This window comes from Lytechinus pictus, chromosome 2, assembly GCF_037042905.1.
Source record: "Lytechinus pictus isolate F3 Inbred chromosome 2, Lp3.0, whole genome shotgun sequence".
Classification (NCBI taxonomy): Eukaryota; Metazoa; Echinodermata; class Echinoidea; order Temnopleuroida; family Toxopneustidae; genus Lytechinus; species Lytechinus pictus.
This window is the reverse complement of record NC_087246.1, coordinates 51,306,488-51,325,560: the sequence shown is the minus strand read 5'-3', so window position 1 is coordinate 51,325,560 and position 19,073 is coordinate 51,306,488. Positions and strand designations below refer to the sequence as shown.

At 34.7% G+C, this 19,073-nt stretch overlaps 1 protein-coding gene across 1 annotated transcript; it reads left to right on the top strand.

The window, feature by feature from the left end:
- The first annotated feature begins 26 nt into the window (after nucleotides 1-26).
- Nucleotides 27-18,626, top strand: LOC129270872 (type 1 phosphatidylinositol 4,5-bisphosphate 4-phosphatase-like). Its single transcript, XM_064095093.1, has 8 exons — nucleotides 27-197; nucleotides 6,393-6,595; nucleotides 7,314-7,420; nucleotides 13,771-13,888; nucleotides 14,467-14,513; nucleotides 14,658-14,748; nucleotides 15,067-15,121; nucleotides 17,934-18,626. Exons 1-8 carry the CDS (start codon nucleotides 71-73, stop codon nucleotides 18,014-18,016), a joined length of 831 nt encoding a protein of 276 aa, XP_063951163.1. The 5' UTR covers nucleotides 27-70; the 3' UTR covers nucleotides 18,017-18,626.
- The last annotated feature ends 447 nt before the right edge of the window (nucleotides 18,627-19,073 follow it).

The window sequence follows — 19,073 nt, the reverse complement described above, 5'->3', positions numbered from 1 at the left end:
CACGTAGAGTTGTTTATCTTTGTAAGGCACTGCTTTAGCTTCGATCGTGTAATAACAATATCACACCAACATGGCGAGCAGACAGGAAGAAAACGAACCATTATTGAACAATCATTGTCAAGATGAATATCATGAGGAAGAAGAAATTATACCAACTGCCCCTCCTGTACACGCTGTAGCAAATATCCAACATGCAGGTGAGTTTGAATTTAATGTATGCTGTCATTTTATTAAACATGATGATGTTTGTTATGAAAGTGCCAGTGCGTGCTGGGACTGGGTGTGTGTTGACTGTTGAATTGAAATGCCATTCGTTTTTCTGTGCACAAAGTCAATTCATTTGTTTGGAACGCTGACTTCTCATGCATGCATACCGGCCGAAAAGAAAGAAAAAACCTAAGATGAAGAAGTAACGTTAGTTTCCCAAATTTTTGTGTTTGTTCATTATCATGATTTATGGCATGATGGGCATAAATCTAAGTAGTTAGACATGATGTAACATTACTAACAACAGTAATTATCATGATGGTTCCCAGTTAAATTGGGGAAGAAGTCCAGAAAAGTATGGAACTTTGGAAGTGGATAGACAGCTGGCAGCCGTCTGTTTCGAGGAGTTTTTTAACATTTTTTTATTTTTTAAATTTCTCCTCATACACAGACGGCTCGCTATGGTGCAGCCACCATTAGGGGACTTACAATGCAAAATCCCCCCGTCGGGGCTCTTCAATTTTTGTCTTTAATGAATCAAACTTTTGAAAATTAACGCGACCGAAATGCAAATTAATATTCCCTCTTGGCATTAATTGCCAAAATACGTGGAAAATCAAGTTTAAAGGAACAAAAACAGTGACTTACCTCGGCTGTCGCCCTGTTTTATCCGAACTTAATACACATAAACATATGGCCTTTGAGTCCCCTGTACAGATCGCGCTAGAACTTCGGTCTCTGTATTTGGTGAGTGAAGCCAACGGAGTTCAGCTGAACAACCAACATAACAGAGACCGAAGCTTTTGGTCTAGGAAGTGGATTGCCATACCAAAGTCCAAACACTTTTCATGAATTCAAATCAAACACATTATTCTCATAAAATTTACCAAACTTTCACCATAAATACACAGATACCTACAAAATATGTAAATAAATTGCCGAAATCGTTTTTCTTTTTTTGAATTATTTTTTTTACGATATCAGCATCCAATCGGACCCCTCTTCGCAGATTGCATGATGTGAAATATTTTGGTCACTTGAAAATGGTATCGTATTACCGAATGTGTGTTTTCTATGGGAAAAGTTGAGAAAACAAAAACACTGATGAGCTATCATAAAGAGTAAGACTTTGAAAATGGGTTTTTGACCATTTTTCATCATCTATTTAAGTTCCCTTTGGAAGGATGATGCAAAGTTTTCAGCGTATGAAATTATTTTCTGATGTGTATGATACACGCGTTTGGTAATAAAACTACAACAAGGCCGGTCGGTAATAAAACCACTTATATACATAGATCAGGGAGAATGGAAAAAGAATTAAGAAGAAAGACACCAGCCGGCAGCCCGTGGAACTCACTAACGAGCAATGGGCTGTTACTCTCCCAGGTTAGGTCTATTTAGAATCTAAGTCTAACTCTTGAGCTCTCCAAGCAAGGTGTCTGCCTGTCTGGCACTTGTTTGTCAGACATCAGTCGCACAGTGCAAGGCCTTAGATTTAATTGCAAATAAACAACAGTCAACAGCTGTTAAAAAAATATTTCTTGATAGTAGATGGTAAAATTAAACTCATGGTTGTAAAAATATGAATCGTTCTGCATAGCCATGAGGCATGACTAGAATAGATGATCTAATTATTGAAATCCGATTTTTTTTCGCAAAATGATTGCTACATGTACATGTAGATCTAGACCAAATGTTATTTCTGGAACTGCAAGAAATTAATTGCTGATGTTTATGCCACCATCTAAGCTTTGCCATGAAAAGCAGTTGTACAATGAATCATGTTAAATGTATCTGGTATTCTTCACGAGAAGTCATTGAGACTCGGCAAATAAGTTATTAACTTTAAATGCCTACATCCAAGGTATTATCTAAGGCAGCGCTTCTCAAACGGTGGGCCGCGAAGCTCTCCCAGGTGGGCCGCGAGAAGCTCCGGAGGAAGAAAAAAAAATGGGGGAAAAATATAGTATGTTTCACAGACCTGGACCTGTCCGACAGCCCAAATATGTTATGTTTTATCGGTCTTTACGTGGGTCAAACGAAGGTAAAGCATGCTTTATGCATCTTGCAATATGCATACAGATTATGATGGTTTCGATCTAACCTTGTATGCATATTGTGTAGAATTTAGTTAATTGTCTCCCATTTACCGGACCTTTGCGAATGCAGTTAGTTCTTGAACTGTTTGTTTCGAACGTGCTCTAGGGCTTTGTGTTCAAATTTCATGAAAACATACAGTACTTTCATCAAAATGGACCTTTTTTTAAAGTGATTTAAAAAGGGCGAGGGAGCTAGAAACAAAACAAATTGAGAAGTCTCTGAATGTAACTGTAAGAAAATATGACCCTGAATGCATTAAATGTGGATTCATCATGACTGGCAGTGATGCAAAATCATAAGCAATGTGTGTCGAATGTTGAAGGTATTCAGCATTCTTGTTATAAGTTGTTATGTTGTCATGGTTGTATGTACGTTTGGAGGAGGGGGTCAAAGGCCAGGCAACTGAAAGTTATAATATGCCCATTATAATCATTGTCTATCTTTGAGTCGAGACAAGTAGTCATACCGCTTTCTTAAAAATTTGGGAGGTGGGCCTCGAAAAAAATTTGAGAGACAAAGTGGTCCTCGAGTAAAAAAAGGTTGAGAAGCGCTGATCTAAGGTATTAAGTTAGATCTAATTATGCCGATCACTTTGACCCAGTTCTCATTATACTTTATACTTTATAAAACTAGTTTACTGGAAACCAGTTTTGGAAGATCGCTTTGCTAGCATTCCATTTGCTCAGCCAAAAGTGGTGTTCAAAACCACTTCACTCAAATGGGAACAGAACGCTCTTAGTGGGGATAACATGTTTGATGTTTCGCGTGCAATTTGAAACTACAGAGTAAGCATTCTACAGTAGCTCGCTCAAAATGTGCGAAGATCGCTTCCCTAAGAACGGTTGTGTCCTCACTTGGCTAAAACCAGTTTAACAAGGCAAAGCAATCTAGAAAAAAACACATCTTGAAGTGGTTTTCCAAACTGGTTTGGAAGATTGCTTCCAAGACCGCTTCTAGCATTCTCATCGCACATGCTAGGTTCCTATTAAACTAGTTTTAGAATGGTAATAAGAATGGGGTCTAAGTTTAATTTTACCATCTGCAAATACAGGGGGGAAAATGGTTTTCTAGCCCTTGTTTACCTTAGATATTATGTTATTCCGTGCTTTGTGCACTTGATACCAACAAGTGCCAGATGCTTTGAGAGTATCCTTGCATTATCAAATTATTTTACTCTCCATGGTCATGCGTTAAACCAGGGCTCCACACTAACCCATTTTTTCTACTGGTCCAACCTATTCATGTCGGACCAGTAGATACCCAGTTTTTCAAATTTTTACTGGTCCGAACCGAAAATCTACTGGTCCCAAAAAATAAAGAAAACATTAAAAAAGGGCGCAAGTTTATTTTTCTAGCCTTTCGTTCCCCCCCCCCCAAATAAAATGAAGGAATGAAGGACAAAAAGAAAGCAAGACAGAAACGAAGAAAGAAAGAAAGAAAGAAAAGAATAAAAGAAAGGAAGGAAGGAAGAAAAAAAGAAAAGGTAAAGAAAGGATAGATGTGAAGGAAGGAAAAAAAGAAAGAACTAAAGAAGGAAAGGAAGGAAGGAATAAAGAAGGAACAAAAAGAAAGAAAGAAAGAAAGAAAGAAAGAAAGAAAGAAAGAAAGAAAGAAAGAAAGAAAGAAAGAAAGAAAGAAAGAAAGAAAGAAAGAAAGAAAGAAAGAAAGAAAGAAAGAAAGAAAGAAAGAAAGAAAGAAAGAAAGAAAGAAAGAAAGAAAGAAAGAAAGAAAGAAAGAAAGAAAGAAAAGAAAAAAAGAAATGAAGGAAAGAAATGAAGCAAGCAATACAGAAAGAAAGAACAAATCCAGTAAGTAGGATAGGAAAGAAAGAAGAAGCAATAAAAAAGAAAGGGTAAAAGGAGAGATGGAAAGAAGGTCAAAATAAAGAAAGAGAGGAAGGAAGGATTGAAAGAAGGAAGAAAGGAATTAAGGAAGAAATAAAGGAAAGGTAAAATGATAGATAGAAGGAAAGAAATAAAGGAAGGGAAGGAAAGAAGCAAGCAATATATAAAAAAAGAGAAAAGAATAGATGAAAGGAAGAAAAAAAGAAAGACTGAGAGACAAAGAAAGGAAGGAATGAAAGAATAAAGGAGAGAAAGGAAGCAAGCAGTCAAAAAAAAGAAAGGAAAGGTAAAAGGATAGATTTAACAAAGGGAAAAAGGAAAGAACAAGACATATATAAGAAATGAAGGAATGAATGTAAGAAAGAGAGAAAGGGTTGGAAGAAGGAAGAAATAAAAAACAACAAGAAAGGGTAAATAAATGATGGATGGAAGGAAGAAAGAAACAAAGAAAGTAACAAAGAATGAAGGAAAGAAAAGGGTAAAAAGAAGGAAAGAAAGGAATGAGAGAAGAGATGAATATAGGATGGATGGACTCGAGAATTAAAGAAAGAAAAATATCAAAAAGAAAGAAAGGAAGGAAGGAAGAAAGGAAGAAAGAAAGAAAGGAAGAAAGAAAGAAAGAAAGAAAGAAAGAGAAAAAAGAAATAGAGAAAAATATTTTTAAAAGGAAAGAAAGAACAAAAAAAATGAAAGAAAAGAGGGAAGAAACAAAGAAAGATTGAAAAGAAAGAAGGAAAGAAAGATAGGAAGAAAACAGAGGAAGAAAGCTAAAACTATCATCAAATCATTTATCAGTTTTTTTTTGGCTCAATTAAAATAACTACGAAAGAAAGTCAGAAACCAAGTGTATCAACAAACACATAAATGCATATGTGGGGCTATTATGTATTCAGAAGATATCACCCGAAACCCGATCTGTTTGAACCAAAACAGAAGTGAAAATTTCTCCTTTTACTGCTTACAAATGACAGAGTTACTCCAATTTTTAGGAAATATGGACATTATAAGAGCCTTTCATGAGTATGAACCGTGAATTTTTACAGTTCTGTGAGAGATTTCTGCCAGAGTTTAGCCAAGCTTCGTTCGCGCAGCCAGTAGAGAATTTACCACGTGGGTTGTGTGGCTGGCTACATGTACACTGTATGCTACTCTAGTGTGTGTATTCTGTGTGTGAATGACAGAATTTAACGGGGGAAATAGTTTGCAGTGAATTTGACAATTTCTGGAAAAGTTATTGGCCCAACAGTGGATTTTATTAGTGGTCATGTCGGACCTTAAATCTTGCTATTTTTGGAAAAATTACTGGCCCGAAAATGATATTTTTTACTGGTCATGTTGGACCAGTAAATCTTCCTATTTCTGAAAATCTACTGGCCCGACAGCGATTTTTACCGGTCTGGGACCGTCGGACCGCCGCTAGTGTCGAGCCCTGGTTAAACTGACTTGGCTTAGGCAGCAGTGGTCAACATTTGCCTTATGTTTTTGGATTAACTCAAAATGATCAAGCCTTAAAAAATCTAGGACCCTGTTCACTGGGGGTATTCAAATTATTCAAGGTACATCATGACATTGCCCCTAATTTTTCACCTAATAATTTGAAATATAAGTTTGCACGTAATTCAGATCTCCTTTGATTATTTTACTCCTTCATGTAGAAAATGGATTCGTCAAATTGCTAATTCAAGTTTCTCTTCATGAAAATAAAAGAAGAAATCTGCATCTGTAAATTTTATTTATTTATTTATTTTGCTTCAGATTTTATGTTTTATTTCCTTCCAGTTCCATGGCTATTTTTTTTCATTGGCTTCTAAATTCTCTGCTTGTAAGTCAGTGGTCTGTGGTCAATGTAAAGTTTGATGAGTGTCAGTTTTGGGTGTTTAGGCATTGAAACAAACACCAGCCACAACAATCTGCATGCCATGAAGTGTGACTTTGAATGGTGATATGAACATCCCTTGATATTCAGCTATTATTTTTCAACTTAAATTCAGTTTTTGTGCTCAGTTTTATAGCTACCTTATGTTCTCAATGCCCAAACCAACACCCAACAACTTCATTGATTTTTTTTTTTTAAACAAATTCAAGTAAAAGTTGGGTGTATTAAATATTCATTACCCCGACTTTAAATTTACCACAGCATGTTCGCAAGGAAATTTCCTTGATAAATTGTTAGTGTGACTTGGTTTCTTAGATGCATGAAGCCTTGACCCAAGACCACTGTTATATTTTCATCTTTTCTAGATCTTGGTCCACCTTCAGAACCTCCCCCATTTGATGCGACACCTCCCCCGCCTGTCATGCCGGGAGAGGACCCTCCGCCATACACCCCCGGACCACCAGGAGCTATGCCCATGATCAACTGCAGAGTTTGTCAAGCTATGATCAGCTTGGAAGGAAAGCTGCATCAACATGTTGTCAAGTGCAGTGTGTGTCTAGAGGCAACGGTAAGGGAAATTTATTTACTTGATTTCAAGTCGGGAGAATGTATTGTATTTTTTATTCAAAAAACTAATCAGAACTTTATTAAAGTGGATAACCACCTAAGTTTCTTTTTTAGATTTCACATTGCTTAAAATTATGAAATAAATAAGGTGTCAAAATGTATTTTAGAAAGATTTTGAGCATAAAAAAAAAAGACCAAGAGTATTTTAATATTTTCAGTACATTTATAGCATGTAATAATAAATATTGTTCGTATAAAAGAAACTCTGTTCTAGGGTATAGTATTTAAATCTATGGATTGATCGGCCATCTGCTTGATTCAACGCGCGTAGTCTTGGTTTTGGGGATTTTGGGGGTATGAAATTTGACCTCTGACGTCATTGAAGTGGAGAAGTTCTCTGCTAAAACTGTTCATTGGGGAAGTTCTCCTGTATACCTTTATACTAGACGCTTTCCCCTTCGCTGACGAACTTTACTGGGGAAAAAATGCAGTGTGAAAGAGGTACTAGCCTCACACTTGTCCTACACTTGCAAGTAATTTTAAAACCATAATTTGAACCTAGAGTAATGGTATGAAATCTCTAGTGAACTTATTTTTCATTCATATGATTTGAAGCCAATTAATGAATTAAATTTCGCGAACATTGTTGATAAACATCCATGTTCTTGCAAAATCAAACAAGCACATAATTTTTTAAACTGATTTCCCCTTCAAAACAGCCAATAAAGGAAGCACCACAAGGAAAGAAATATGTCAGGTGTCCATGTAATTGCCTTCTCATCTGCAAGGCATCATCAAAGAGGATTGCGTGCCCGAGGTCGAACTGGTAAGTTTTGTAAGAAAAAAAAACATTTAAAGGGGTACTCCAGGCAGAAAATATAGAGTAAAATTCACAGCAGCAAAATGCTGAAAATTTCACCAAAATCTGATAATAAATAACAAAGTTATTGAATTTTTAAGTTTAGCAATATCTTATGAAAACAGTTTTATGCATATTGGCATGAGTATTCATGAGGTGGGCTGATGATGTCACACCCCCACTTTCCTTTTTCTAATATGTGATTACATGAAATCATAATTGTTTCAGTTTTTCATACATGTGTGAATGATATGGTGAATGATAGTCTCCCTTATAATAAAATAAGTTTCAGCAATGAATATCTACATATAATGCATTAAATCAGTTGTCAATCCAACTTTTTTAGTTCTTGGGGGGAAAAATTGATAAACATAATTTCATATAATAAAATACAAAAGAAAAGTTGGGGATATGACATCATCAGTTTGCTTATTGTATATTCATGAAGGCATGCACAGAACTGTTTTGCTGAAATATTGCAAATCTTTGACATGTCATAACTTTGTTATTCCTTGTCCGATTTTGATCAAATTTTCAATGTTTTGTTTGTCTTTTTTTTTATCTGTTCAAAATTATTGTTAACCGGGAGGAACCTATATAAAGGCTTATTGCTTAACCGGGAGGACCCTATATAAAGGCTTATTGCTTTAATATCTGTTGCCTATACATGTACATGTATTTCAGGAAATATGCTAGTTTAAATTATGACTGAGAATGCCATGGTTTCTGTAGGTACTAATTACTGTTTCAGCATACCAGGGGAATGTAAATATGTTAACCATATTATGTTTTCAGAGAAAATAATTATTTTCTATCTGTTCAAAATTATTGTTAATCGGGAGTACCCTATACAGTGCGTCCCAGAAAAAACGAAACCGAGATTTAGCGATCATTTATCATAACTTAATCATAAATAAAATAGACAAATGACCTACCAATGTAAAGCTAGAATCTCCTCTTTCATTAGATTATTCCTCATTCACGCATGATTGAGCAAAAACAATTCGAAGAAAGGATGCCAAAAACTCATTTGGCGGGGGGTATCTGAATTTCAAAAAGAAAATCACATGACTAAAACGTTCAATATCTTCTCTTTTCTTTGATACCTAAATCACAGAAAATGGTCAAGTAGTAAAAAAGTTATGATCCCTCGAAAAAATGCTTGTATTTCCATAATTTCATTAAATAAACGTGTTTTCACCGGTTTCCCACTGAATCTATCGCACGGTAACAAAAGACTTAATGCATGGCTGAGCGTCAACAAAACAGAGTGTCGAATGAGTTTGAACGCTAGCCTGTAAAACCTCTTCATTTTATGAAATTATTGAAATTCAAGCCTTATTTCAAATAACCAGAACTTTGTTATTTCTTGACCATTTTCTGTAATTGAGGTATCAAATTAAAGAGCAGATATTGAACTTTTTTAAAATGTGGTTTTCTTTTTAAAACCCAGATACGGCCCGCCAAGTGACTTTTTGGTATCCCCTTTTCAAATTGTTTTTGCTCACTCATGCGTGAATGAGAAATAATCTAAGTAATTTCAGATGAAAGAGGAGATTCTAGGCTTTAAAATGGTAGGTCATTTGTTTATTGTATTTGCGATTAAGTTATGATAAATCATCGATAAATCTCGGTTTCGTTTTTTGTGGGACGCACTGTATAAAGGCTTATTGTTTTAATATCTGTTGCCTATCCATGTACATGTATTTCAGGAAATATGCTAGTTTAAATTATGACTGAGAATGCCTTGGTTTCTGTAGGTACTAATTACTGTTTCAGCATACCAGGGGCCCGTTGCATAAAACTTTTTACTTGAGAAAACTCAGGTTGTTTTTACTGGAGTTTTTGCCCTGTGTCAAAGTCAATGGCAGAAATCAGACTAACCTTAGTTTTCAGTTTTTACCAGAGTTTTCTCAGGTAAAAAGTTTTGTGCAACAGGCCCCAGGGCAATGTACATATATTAACCATTATGTTTTCAGGGAAATTATTTGTAACAATGTTGTCTTCCAAATGACTAATCGTCACAAAAATATCCTGGAACCATGGCAATCATGTGATATTGAAGTTCAATAATAGCCAAGGGAAAGGATTCAAAGGAGACAATGGAGACTCGATAATAGTGCAGTGCAGTCTCCTGTATGTCATGCAGATCCTTTTATCCTATTTGAAATCAGTACCCTCTATTATATTTTGTAAATGAAGATATGGTTTCTTAATTTATATATTATATCAGAGCATACATGCATACAAATAACAAATAATGTAGTCTTCATGTATCTTGTGTGCATATGTACATGTAATCGTAAATTAAGATAAACTCTTACATGTATGTCCTTTATTTTAAGAATGTTATATTGACTGGCCTAGAGGCGTTTTTTGAAAATTGGGTACTGCACCAAAAATAAGAAAGTTCTGCAGAAAAACCACTAATTACATGTAGATTTTGTTTATTTTTGGACAAATTTAACTGATAGTGTGGTGTGTACAATGTATGATTTACAATTACATACATATGGAATGTACTGCCTCAACTAAAATGCATTCACTTTGGGTGAAAAAAAACAACTGACTGTTACTAATAATAAGAAGAACAAGAAACAGTATGAATATACAGAAATTGAAAGCACTGGAAGTAGAAGGATCATAATCATGAGAAAGTTGAAAGGGATTTTCTCTTCTCTGCTTTTATAGTCTTTTAAATGTTTGACCTTGAACCCTTTCACCTTGCATAAGAATGAAAAATCAAATGTATGCAAAAACTCAAGTTTCAAATGATGTGTACAGTACATGTATAGCATATGGCATTACAGTTTATGAATAGCTTCATAGCTGTAAGTGCATGTAAATGCTAAGTGTCCCTTCTGTGATTTAGAATTTAACAATGTTTAAAGGGAGGGTACTGTCAGCAAAACGAAAAATCATTACGATAATTGGTTCAAGTGTTTAGAAGTCGGCATGGATATCCAGGACTTTCCCACATCTGCCAATCAGGTCTCAACTGACAAAGTATTGCTTGGACGTGTACATATGTATACGTACGGTTGTTGATTGTTTTAACCAGTGCTACTGTGACGTATGTATGTTTGCGCCGACCTATAACACAACTTACCATGGTTTTTTTAATTCATGACAGTAGCATATTTTCTTACAATAAGACAGTGGAAAAGAGGAAGAATTTGTAGATCATGAATGTGAGAGTGAAATCTTAATAGGAGGGCTTAAATCAATCTAACGCCATCAAAGGTCATGGCCGACATGTAGGATGCCCTGTTCACTGACTTTCATGCCCTTTTCATTGGACTTCAACATTTTTATGCCCTTTTTCCCCTTTCATATCCTTATTGAAAAGTGGAGAAAAAAAATAATGATGATAAAGGTAGAAAAGTGTCCTTCCTTAACCTTAAGTTAAGGTCTGACTTAGTGACAGAAAACAAATGAATGAATGTATTAAATTTTTTATCAAGTATGCTTTAAGCATTTTCATTCAGTTTTATTTGATCGCCATATTTATGATATTGCAAAAGATCGTTTATGAACAAAATGGTATTTTTTAATGGTTCTAGTACATAGTTCATGGTACACATACATGTACGTGTACATACATCTATGTACACATATGATAAAATTCGAATCTTTTTGAAAACTTTTTTTACCTCAAATATTTCTTTAAAAATCTAAGATAAGTGTAAGTGATGAAAAATGAAACTTTACCTGATCAATGCAAACTAGAAAGTTGAATGAATACACCATCGTTAAGTTCAGTATCTCCTTTAAAATGTAAAAGCTGTTCACTTGTTTTTATACCCCACCAAACAGAGTTTGAAGGGGGTACATGTATATAGGAATCAGTGTGTGGACGGGTGGGTAGTTGATCCATTGCAAATATTGTGCATCAAACTACTTCCTCAGTTTTTAACCAATTCTCATGAAACTTGGAAGACATATTGGTGTTGGGGTAAAGATGTGCAAAACAGATTTTTCGCATGTGTCATAAATTGTGTTGCCATGATAACGGTATATTATGGCAAAAATGTAAAAATCTTGCAGTTCAAATTACTTCTTCAGTTCTTAACCAATCCTCATGAATTATTTGGCACACACATTGGTCTTCAGGTAAAGATGTACTATCATTTTCATGTGTTGGAAATCATGTTGCCATGGTAACAACATATTAAAATGATGAAAATCAGGTAAAAAAATCTTGCTGTTTGAATTTCTTCATTAATTTTCAAATAGTTCTCATGAAATTTGGCCCACACATTGGATTCGAGGTAAAGATGTGCGAGACATATATTTTTTGTGTGTCAGACATTATGTTGCCATGGTATCAACTTATTATATGCCCAAAATTAGTTAAAAATCTTGCGATTCATACTACATCATCAGTTTTTAACCAATTCTCATGATATTTGCCCACAAATTGGTCTTGGGGTAAAAATAGGCAAGACATATTTTTTCATTTGTTGTCATGGTAACTGCGTATGGCGGGATATTAATCACCTAAATAGTGCTAGCTGTAGTTGCATGTACTACTTATTGTATGTATCTCCATTCTCATTATACTTTTTTACCATAACATAACCCACCCCCCCCCCCCAAAAAAAAAAAAAAAAAAAAAAAATGCTCAGATACACTTATAGAAGTAATGATAATGTATAATAGAATACAAGTAGGGCAGAAAAGAAGAGGGGAGTAAATAATATAAGGTCCAAAGTAGACAGGACTCAAACTTTCTAAATTTACTGTTACCACAGGTGCAACTTTGCAACAAATAACAGCTCACTTAAATCTGATACTTGTAGCTGGTTCAACACACTCTTTGAATGATATCAGGGACCCGTTTCATAAAGGACTTGCAACTGTTGTAACTTTGCCATTATGGCAACTACCATGGCAACCTTGATTCTGATTGGCTGCTGAGCCCTGTTACCATGGTAGTTACCATAATGTCAAAGTTACAACAGTTGCAAGTCCTTTATGAAACGGGCCCCAGATCAGATGATAATAAAAAGTTGCAAAACATTTCAAGTTTAAAGTTCAAGGAGCTTGATAAGAATAAATCTGACAGGCAATTGAATAATGTACATATAACAGTGCATTGAATTATGTTTATATTGAAGAAGAGGAAGAGAAGGAAGAAGAAGAGGAAGAGGAGAAGAAGAAGAAGAAGAAGAAGAAGAAGAAGAGGAGGAGGGAGGGAGGAGAAGAAGAAGAGGAGGAGAAGGGAGGAGAAGAAGAAGAAGAGGAGGAGGGAGGAGAAGAAGAAGAAGAGGAGGAGGGAGGAGAAGAAGAAGAAGAGGAGAAGGAGGAAGAGGAGGAGGGAGGGAGGAGAAGAAGAAGGAGGAGGAGGAGGGGGGAGGAGGAGCTTATTATTATTATTTCAACTTCATGTTGAAAATATCTGACTAGTCATAACTCACTGCTTAAGAAACAATCCATGTACAACAACTGATGCACAGTACACTATGAATTGCAATGATAATAGAGTTCAAAGTACAAACATTTATACTCGGTAGTACCTACGTGTATCAGTTTACTACTGAAATGAACACAATGCCTTGGGCTTAGACACAATAATGGCCTTGGTTGTCATTTCTGATATATGCACAAAGACTTCATGTATAGTGACATTATTAAAAAGGTCGGCAATATTATGAACAGTTTTATTGACTGTAAAATGAAAATAGGATGATAGGGAGTTGAATATTGTTTTGTGAACTATACTCCCCTTTGCAAGTTTTGCATACAGACACTGTATTATGACTCAAATTCAAAGAAAGATTCACACTGAAATGAACATTTGTGACTGGTACATTTTGGAATTTGGAACAAGTGGATTATGACTGAAATTTTGTGAGTGGTGCGTGCTTGGAATGAGACAGATTTTAAAAAAAATTGTGAGTGCTAATGAGCGCAGCCTCTTTTGCAGTAAGCAGTGCTGTAACTTCCTGTTTATTATCATCATTAAAAAAAGCCAAGTTATCATTACATGATAAAAATGTATATCAATCAACCATTTTCCCACTGAATATCTATACAATGTGCATGGATATGTAAATGAGATGCGCATGTAAGTTCTGCCACGATGCCACAATGATTATTTGTTTTATCATGAACATCACAATTGAATGAATGGATTGTTTTTCCTACCAGACTTGCATGTTCAGTCTGCCATGCAGGTTTCATATTGCTATGATAGGGTGGGGGGGGGGGGGGGAATTACATATTCAGCGATGATAAATGGAATTCAAATTGCTAGTTCAGTTCGGTTATCATATCTTCATTTTGTCTTTTCTATTTCTATTATGTTGATACAGCAAACGCATCATCAACCTCCAGTCTACGGTGTTCCCTGCGAACGCCAGTGCTCCATCAACTCTTACTACCATATCTGGCTACAGAGTGGTATGTGCTCACTGCAACCAGTGGTTTAGGGTAAGTATCGAAGCAATGTTTTAAAAAAATACACAACTCAGTCAGTGGTACAAATATGCAAAAATGTTGAGGGTCGAGTGTCACTGAGATACTGTGCTCTTTCCACAAAACATTGTGAATGATTGCACCAAAGTCCCCTATACATGTACCTAACATTTGTTAATTCTGTCATAGATTTTGTTTTCCATGTAAACAATTATTTGGTCATACATTTGAGGAAATTTGATGAAAATAATGGTGTCGAAGTTATATAATCTAACAAAATGTATTATGTAAAGGGAGGGGGGCTTTTGCTCCAGTGCGTGATAAATTCTGTTATTGTTTCATTATGTAAAAACCTGACATTTTATACAAATCCTGTTTGAAAAGTTAAAGTGGGTTATCTGAGCTCTCAATAAGTTTCCTTATTATGTGATTTGTTTTAATTGGTCTTCTTGATATTCATTTTTTTTTTAAAGAACAAAATTAAGCTTTATTTATTAAATCTTTATTTCGAATGCTGCACAATTTGTATGTGCATGAACCAGAAATGATTTTAATAAATTAGCATTCACCTTTTATCCCTATTTTTAATGCAGTTTCCTCACCACTATGCCTTGGCCAGATGTCCGTACTGCCGGAAAGTGTAAGTATCATTGCCTATCAAGCTATCAACCTAAAAAGTCATATAAAAAGTATAGATCTCTAATTAATTGTGCACTGTTCGATTTAGTAGAAATCACAGATGCTGAATATTGTATTTTATATCATATTTATTTTCTGTTTGCAGTTCATCAGTTGGGCCAAGTTATGCCAAGAATCGTTGCATAGTTTACGCTGTGTTGGGAATCGTCTTTCTGGCTGCAGGCATTGGAGTCACTGTGAGTGCACTTTTCTATATTGTTCTTCATGATTATAATGTATATTTGATAATAAATGTTGATTTTCATTGAAACTCGGGAATGAGAAATTGTGGAATGAAAAATAATGAAATCCTTGCATTTAATGTTCTCCAAAATTTTATTTCCGACAGGGGTCCGGAAGTTTGTAATTGTTTTTTAAGTCAGGCAAAATATACATTGTATGATAGAATTGATATTGTGTTTCTTTGCTGTATCCTACAATTAAGAGATGGGACGTGCCCAGAATTGTGTATTAGAACCACCAATTTACCCATTCTATATTTCTGTACTTTACAGATTGGAACAGTTACATTGGCGCGAGAGCAAGGAGGAATTTACTTTATATGGATTGGTAAGTAAATAGAAAATTAACTTTTTTAGCATTACCTGTTTTCCCAATCTCTGAAAATGAACATTTCATCATTCTGTGACAGAGATAAAAGTCACCAACTCTTGTTTATATAATGATACTCTGTTAATTAAAAGGAATGCAGACAGATTTTTGCGGGAATTGCCATGGGTGGGCAATGACAAAACCAATTTTTCACTTTAAAATGCCTTTGTGTGAAGAAAAATTTCATAAAATAGTCATCTTGGTCATTCTGATTTCTTAAGTACTCTCAGTAAGAAATCCAAATTAATTTAAAAATTGGTATTGAACTAGAAGAAATTGGGCAAAGGTTGAATTTAAAATGGGCAACAACTGATGCCCCACATTTAACCAATACACAAGCAACCTTTTAATTATACCAGGACAGGGCTCGACACTAGCGCCAGTCCGACGGTCCCAGACCGGTAAAAATCACTGTCGGGCCGGTAGATTTTCAGAAATAGCAAGATTTACTGGTCCGACAAGACCAGTAAGAAAATATCATTGTCGGGCCGGTAATTTTTCCAAAAATAGCAAGATTTATGGGTCCGACATAAACAGTAATAAAAACCATTGTTGGGCCAGTAACTTTTCCAGAAATGGTCAAATTCACTAGTCCAACATAAACATAAAAAATATTCCATGACTCAAATTGCAAACCATTTTCCTCCCGTTAAATTTGGTCATTCACACACAGAATACACACAGAATGAATCGCATGCAATTTTTACTAGGGTAACATACAGTGTACATATGGCTAGCCAGCCACACAGCCCACATGGTGAATTTTCTACTGGCTGCACGAACGAAGCTTGGCGAAGCTTGGCTCTGGCAGAAATCTCTCACAGAACGGTCAAAATTCACATTTCACACTAATGAAAAGCTCTTATAATGTCCATATTTCCAAAAAATTGGGATAACTGTCATTTGTAAGCAGTAAAAGGAGAAATTTTCACTTCTGTTTTAGTTCAAAGAGATCGGGTTTCGAGTGATATCGTCTGAATACATGATAGCCCCACATATGCATTTGTGTGTGTGTTGATACACTTGGTTTCTTTCGTAGCTATATCTTAATTGAGCCAAAAAGAAACTGATAATTTATTTATGATAGTTTTAGCTTTCTTCCTCTGTTTTCTTTCTATCTTTCTTTCCTTCTTTCTTTTCAATCTTTCTTTGTTTCTTCCCTCTCTTCTTTAATTTTTTACTGTCTTTCTTTTTTAATTATTCTTTGTCTTTCGTTCTTTCATTCTTTCTGTCCTTTTAACATTTTTCTCTATTTCTTTTTCTCTTTCTTTTTTGATTTCTTTCTTTCTTTTATTCTTGAGTCCATCCATCCTATATTTATCTCTTCTTTCTTTCTTCCTTTCCTTCTTTTTACCCTTTCTTTCCTTCATTCTTTGTTTCTTTCTTCATTCCATCCATCCTTTCTTTACCATTTCTTGTTTTTTATTTCTTCCTTCTTTCAGCCCTTTCTCTCTTTCTTTCATTCATTCCTTCCTTTCTGTTCTTTCTTTTTTCCCTTCATTCCATCTATCCTTTTACCTTTTTTTTTTTTTTTTACTGCTTGCTTCCTTTCCTTTCTTCTTTCGTTCTTTTTTTCCCTCATTCCTTCCTTTCTTTGTCTTTCGGTCTTTTTTTTTTTTCTTACTTTCATCTATTTTACATTTTCTTTCTTTTTTCTATTGCTTGCTTGCTTCCTTCCTTCTTTCCTTCTATCTATCATTTTACCTTTCTTTATTTCTTCCTTCTTTCAATACTTTCTTTCTTTTTTCCTTCTTTCCATCTCTCCTTTTACCCTTTCTTTCTTTTTTTATTGCTTCTTTCCTTCTTTCTGTCTTTTGTTCTTTCTTTCTATATTGCTTGCTTCATTTCTTTCCTTCTTTCTTTCTTTCCTTCATTCCTTTATTTCTTCTTTTTCTTTTGTTCTTTCTTTCTTATTTTTGTTCTTTCTTTCCTTCCTTCCTTTCCCTCTTCAGTTCTTTCTTTTTTTCCTTCCTTCACATTTATCCTTTCTTTACCCTTTTTCTTCCTTTCTTTCTTTCTTTCTTTCTATCTTTTTTCCTTCTTTCCATCTTTCCTTATACCCTTTCTTTCTTATTTTATTGCTTCTTTCCTTTTTTCATTACTTTCTGTCTTTTGTTTTTTCTTTCTTTCCTTTTTTTCTTTTGTTCTTTCTTTCTTTCTTTCTTTTTTCCTTCCTTCACATCTATCCTTTCTTTACCTTTTATTTGTTCTTCCTTCCTTTCTTTTATTATTTCTTCCTTTGTTTCTTTTTGTCTTTCATTCCTTCATTTTTTTTTTGGGGGGGGGTAACAAGAAAGGACAGCAAAATAAACTCACGCCTTTTTTTAATGTTTTCTTTATTTTGGGGACCAGTAGATTTTAGGTTCGGACCAGTAAAAAATGGAAAAACTGGGTATCTACTGGTCCGACATGAATAGGTTGGACCAGTAGAAAAAAAGGGTTAGTGTGGAGCCCTGATTATACTAAATAGGTTCATTATTGCGGACTGAAATAATCGCTAGAGGGTATTCATTTGTCTCGCAATCTACTATGGTCAACAAGGAAATTCGTGATCACTCTCGCAAAAAGTGTTCACTAGCTTTCTAGGAAATTTGTGATCACTCTCGCAAAAAGTGTTCACTAGCTTATAAGTTCATGAGCTTTCGAGTGCCGCTGCAACTCGAACCTTTTAATTCTTGCATTTTTCATTACCAAATCCTTTAATAAGAAGAATTATTTGTTTTTATTTTTGTTAAGCATGAATGTTAATGTCTAAATTGTTGGGTTTCAGGTGCCTTTATTGTGGCCATCTTGAATTTCATGAGGTCTTGCTACTATGGCAGCATGAAAGTGAGCAACATAGAGACCGAATGAAGGCACTTGATCATCAACGGCAGCAAGAATATGAATCTAAAGGTCATTCTCACCATGATTTACACTCCTACGTCGCTCTTAAAAATGTTGAAGCATCACATGAAGCTTTATGGGAGTTCATCGTGTAAACGAATCCAACCATTTAGTGACATCAAAGAATGCTCTTTGTAATGATTACAAGCTTTGAATCACTGGCTTTTTAAAAACCAACACAAGTGATTTTACATCAGGTGAATGCCATGTAGGATTATAAAAAGACATTTTGACTAACTTCTACCAATTTATCGATCAAATTACTGATGAAAGCAGTTGTTATTTGTCAATGAGTGATATTGTCTTGCTGGTCATATGGGATATTATGAAATGCCCCACATGAACTCAAATGTTTTATGTATGATAGTATCTGTTTCCTATAAATAATTCCTTGTTGAGTGGATGGGGAATGGAGTGTTACTCAGACTTTTGTATTGTATGACACTGTATCAACTGTGCAAAGGAATATATATGTATGATATTGTCTTATTAGTACATTTAGGCATAAAACTACTTCAAAATATCCCTTTTTTATCCTTTATAAATACATAATCTGCTGATTTCAACTGTCTCTTATGCATTTAAAAAATGCATATACTTAATATGAATTGATATTGTAAGGACAACAAAGTTGATATGGTATATTAAATGGCTTAGATGAGCTTTGTCTAGTATATCATGTTTACTGACCTACTTTTTTTAATAAGGTCAATAAGGAAGAAAATGTATCAATTGATGAACTGAAAGTGTACAAAAATAAAGAGTGTATGGTAGAATATTAAACTACATTTAATCACACTTCAATTCAAACATTTTTATATACCAGTATATATATGCTAGTGTTGCTACTCATATACTTAATTTTTCACGTTACAATGTACAGTATATAACTATTGCTCATCGCAATTTTAACATGAAAGTGCAAAGTTGTGATTGAAGAATTTTTATGTGATCAATATTTTATACTTCTGAATCTTTTGTTGCAATGGGTTGTCCATGTGTTCATAATGCTTTGTGTTATGAA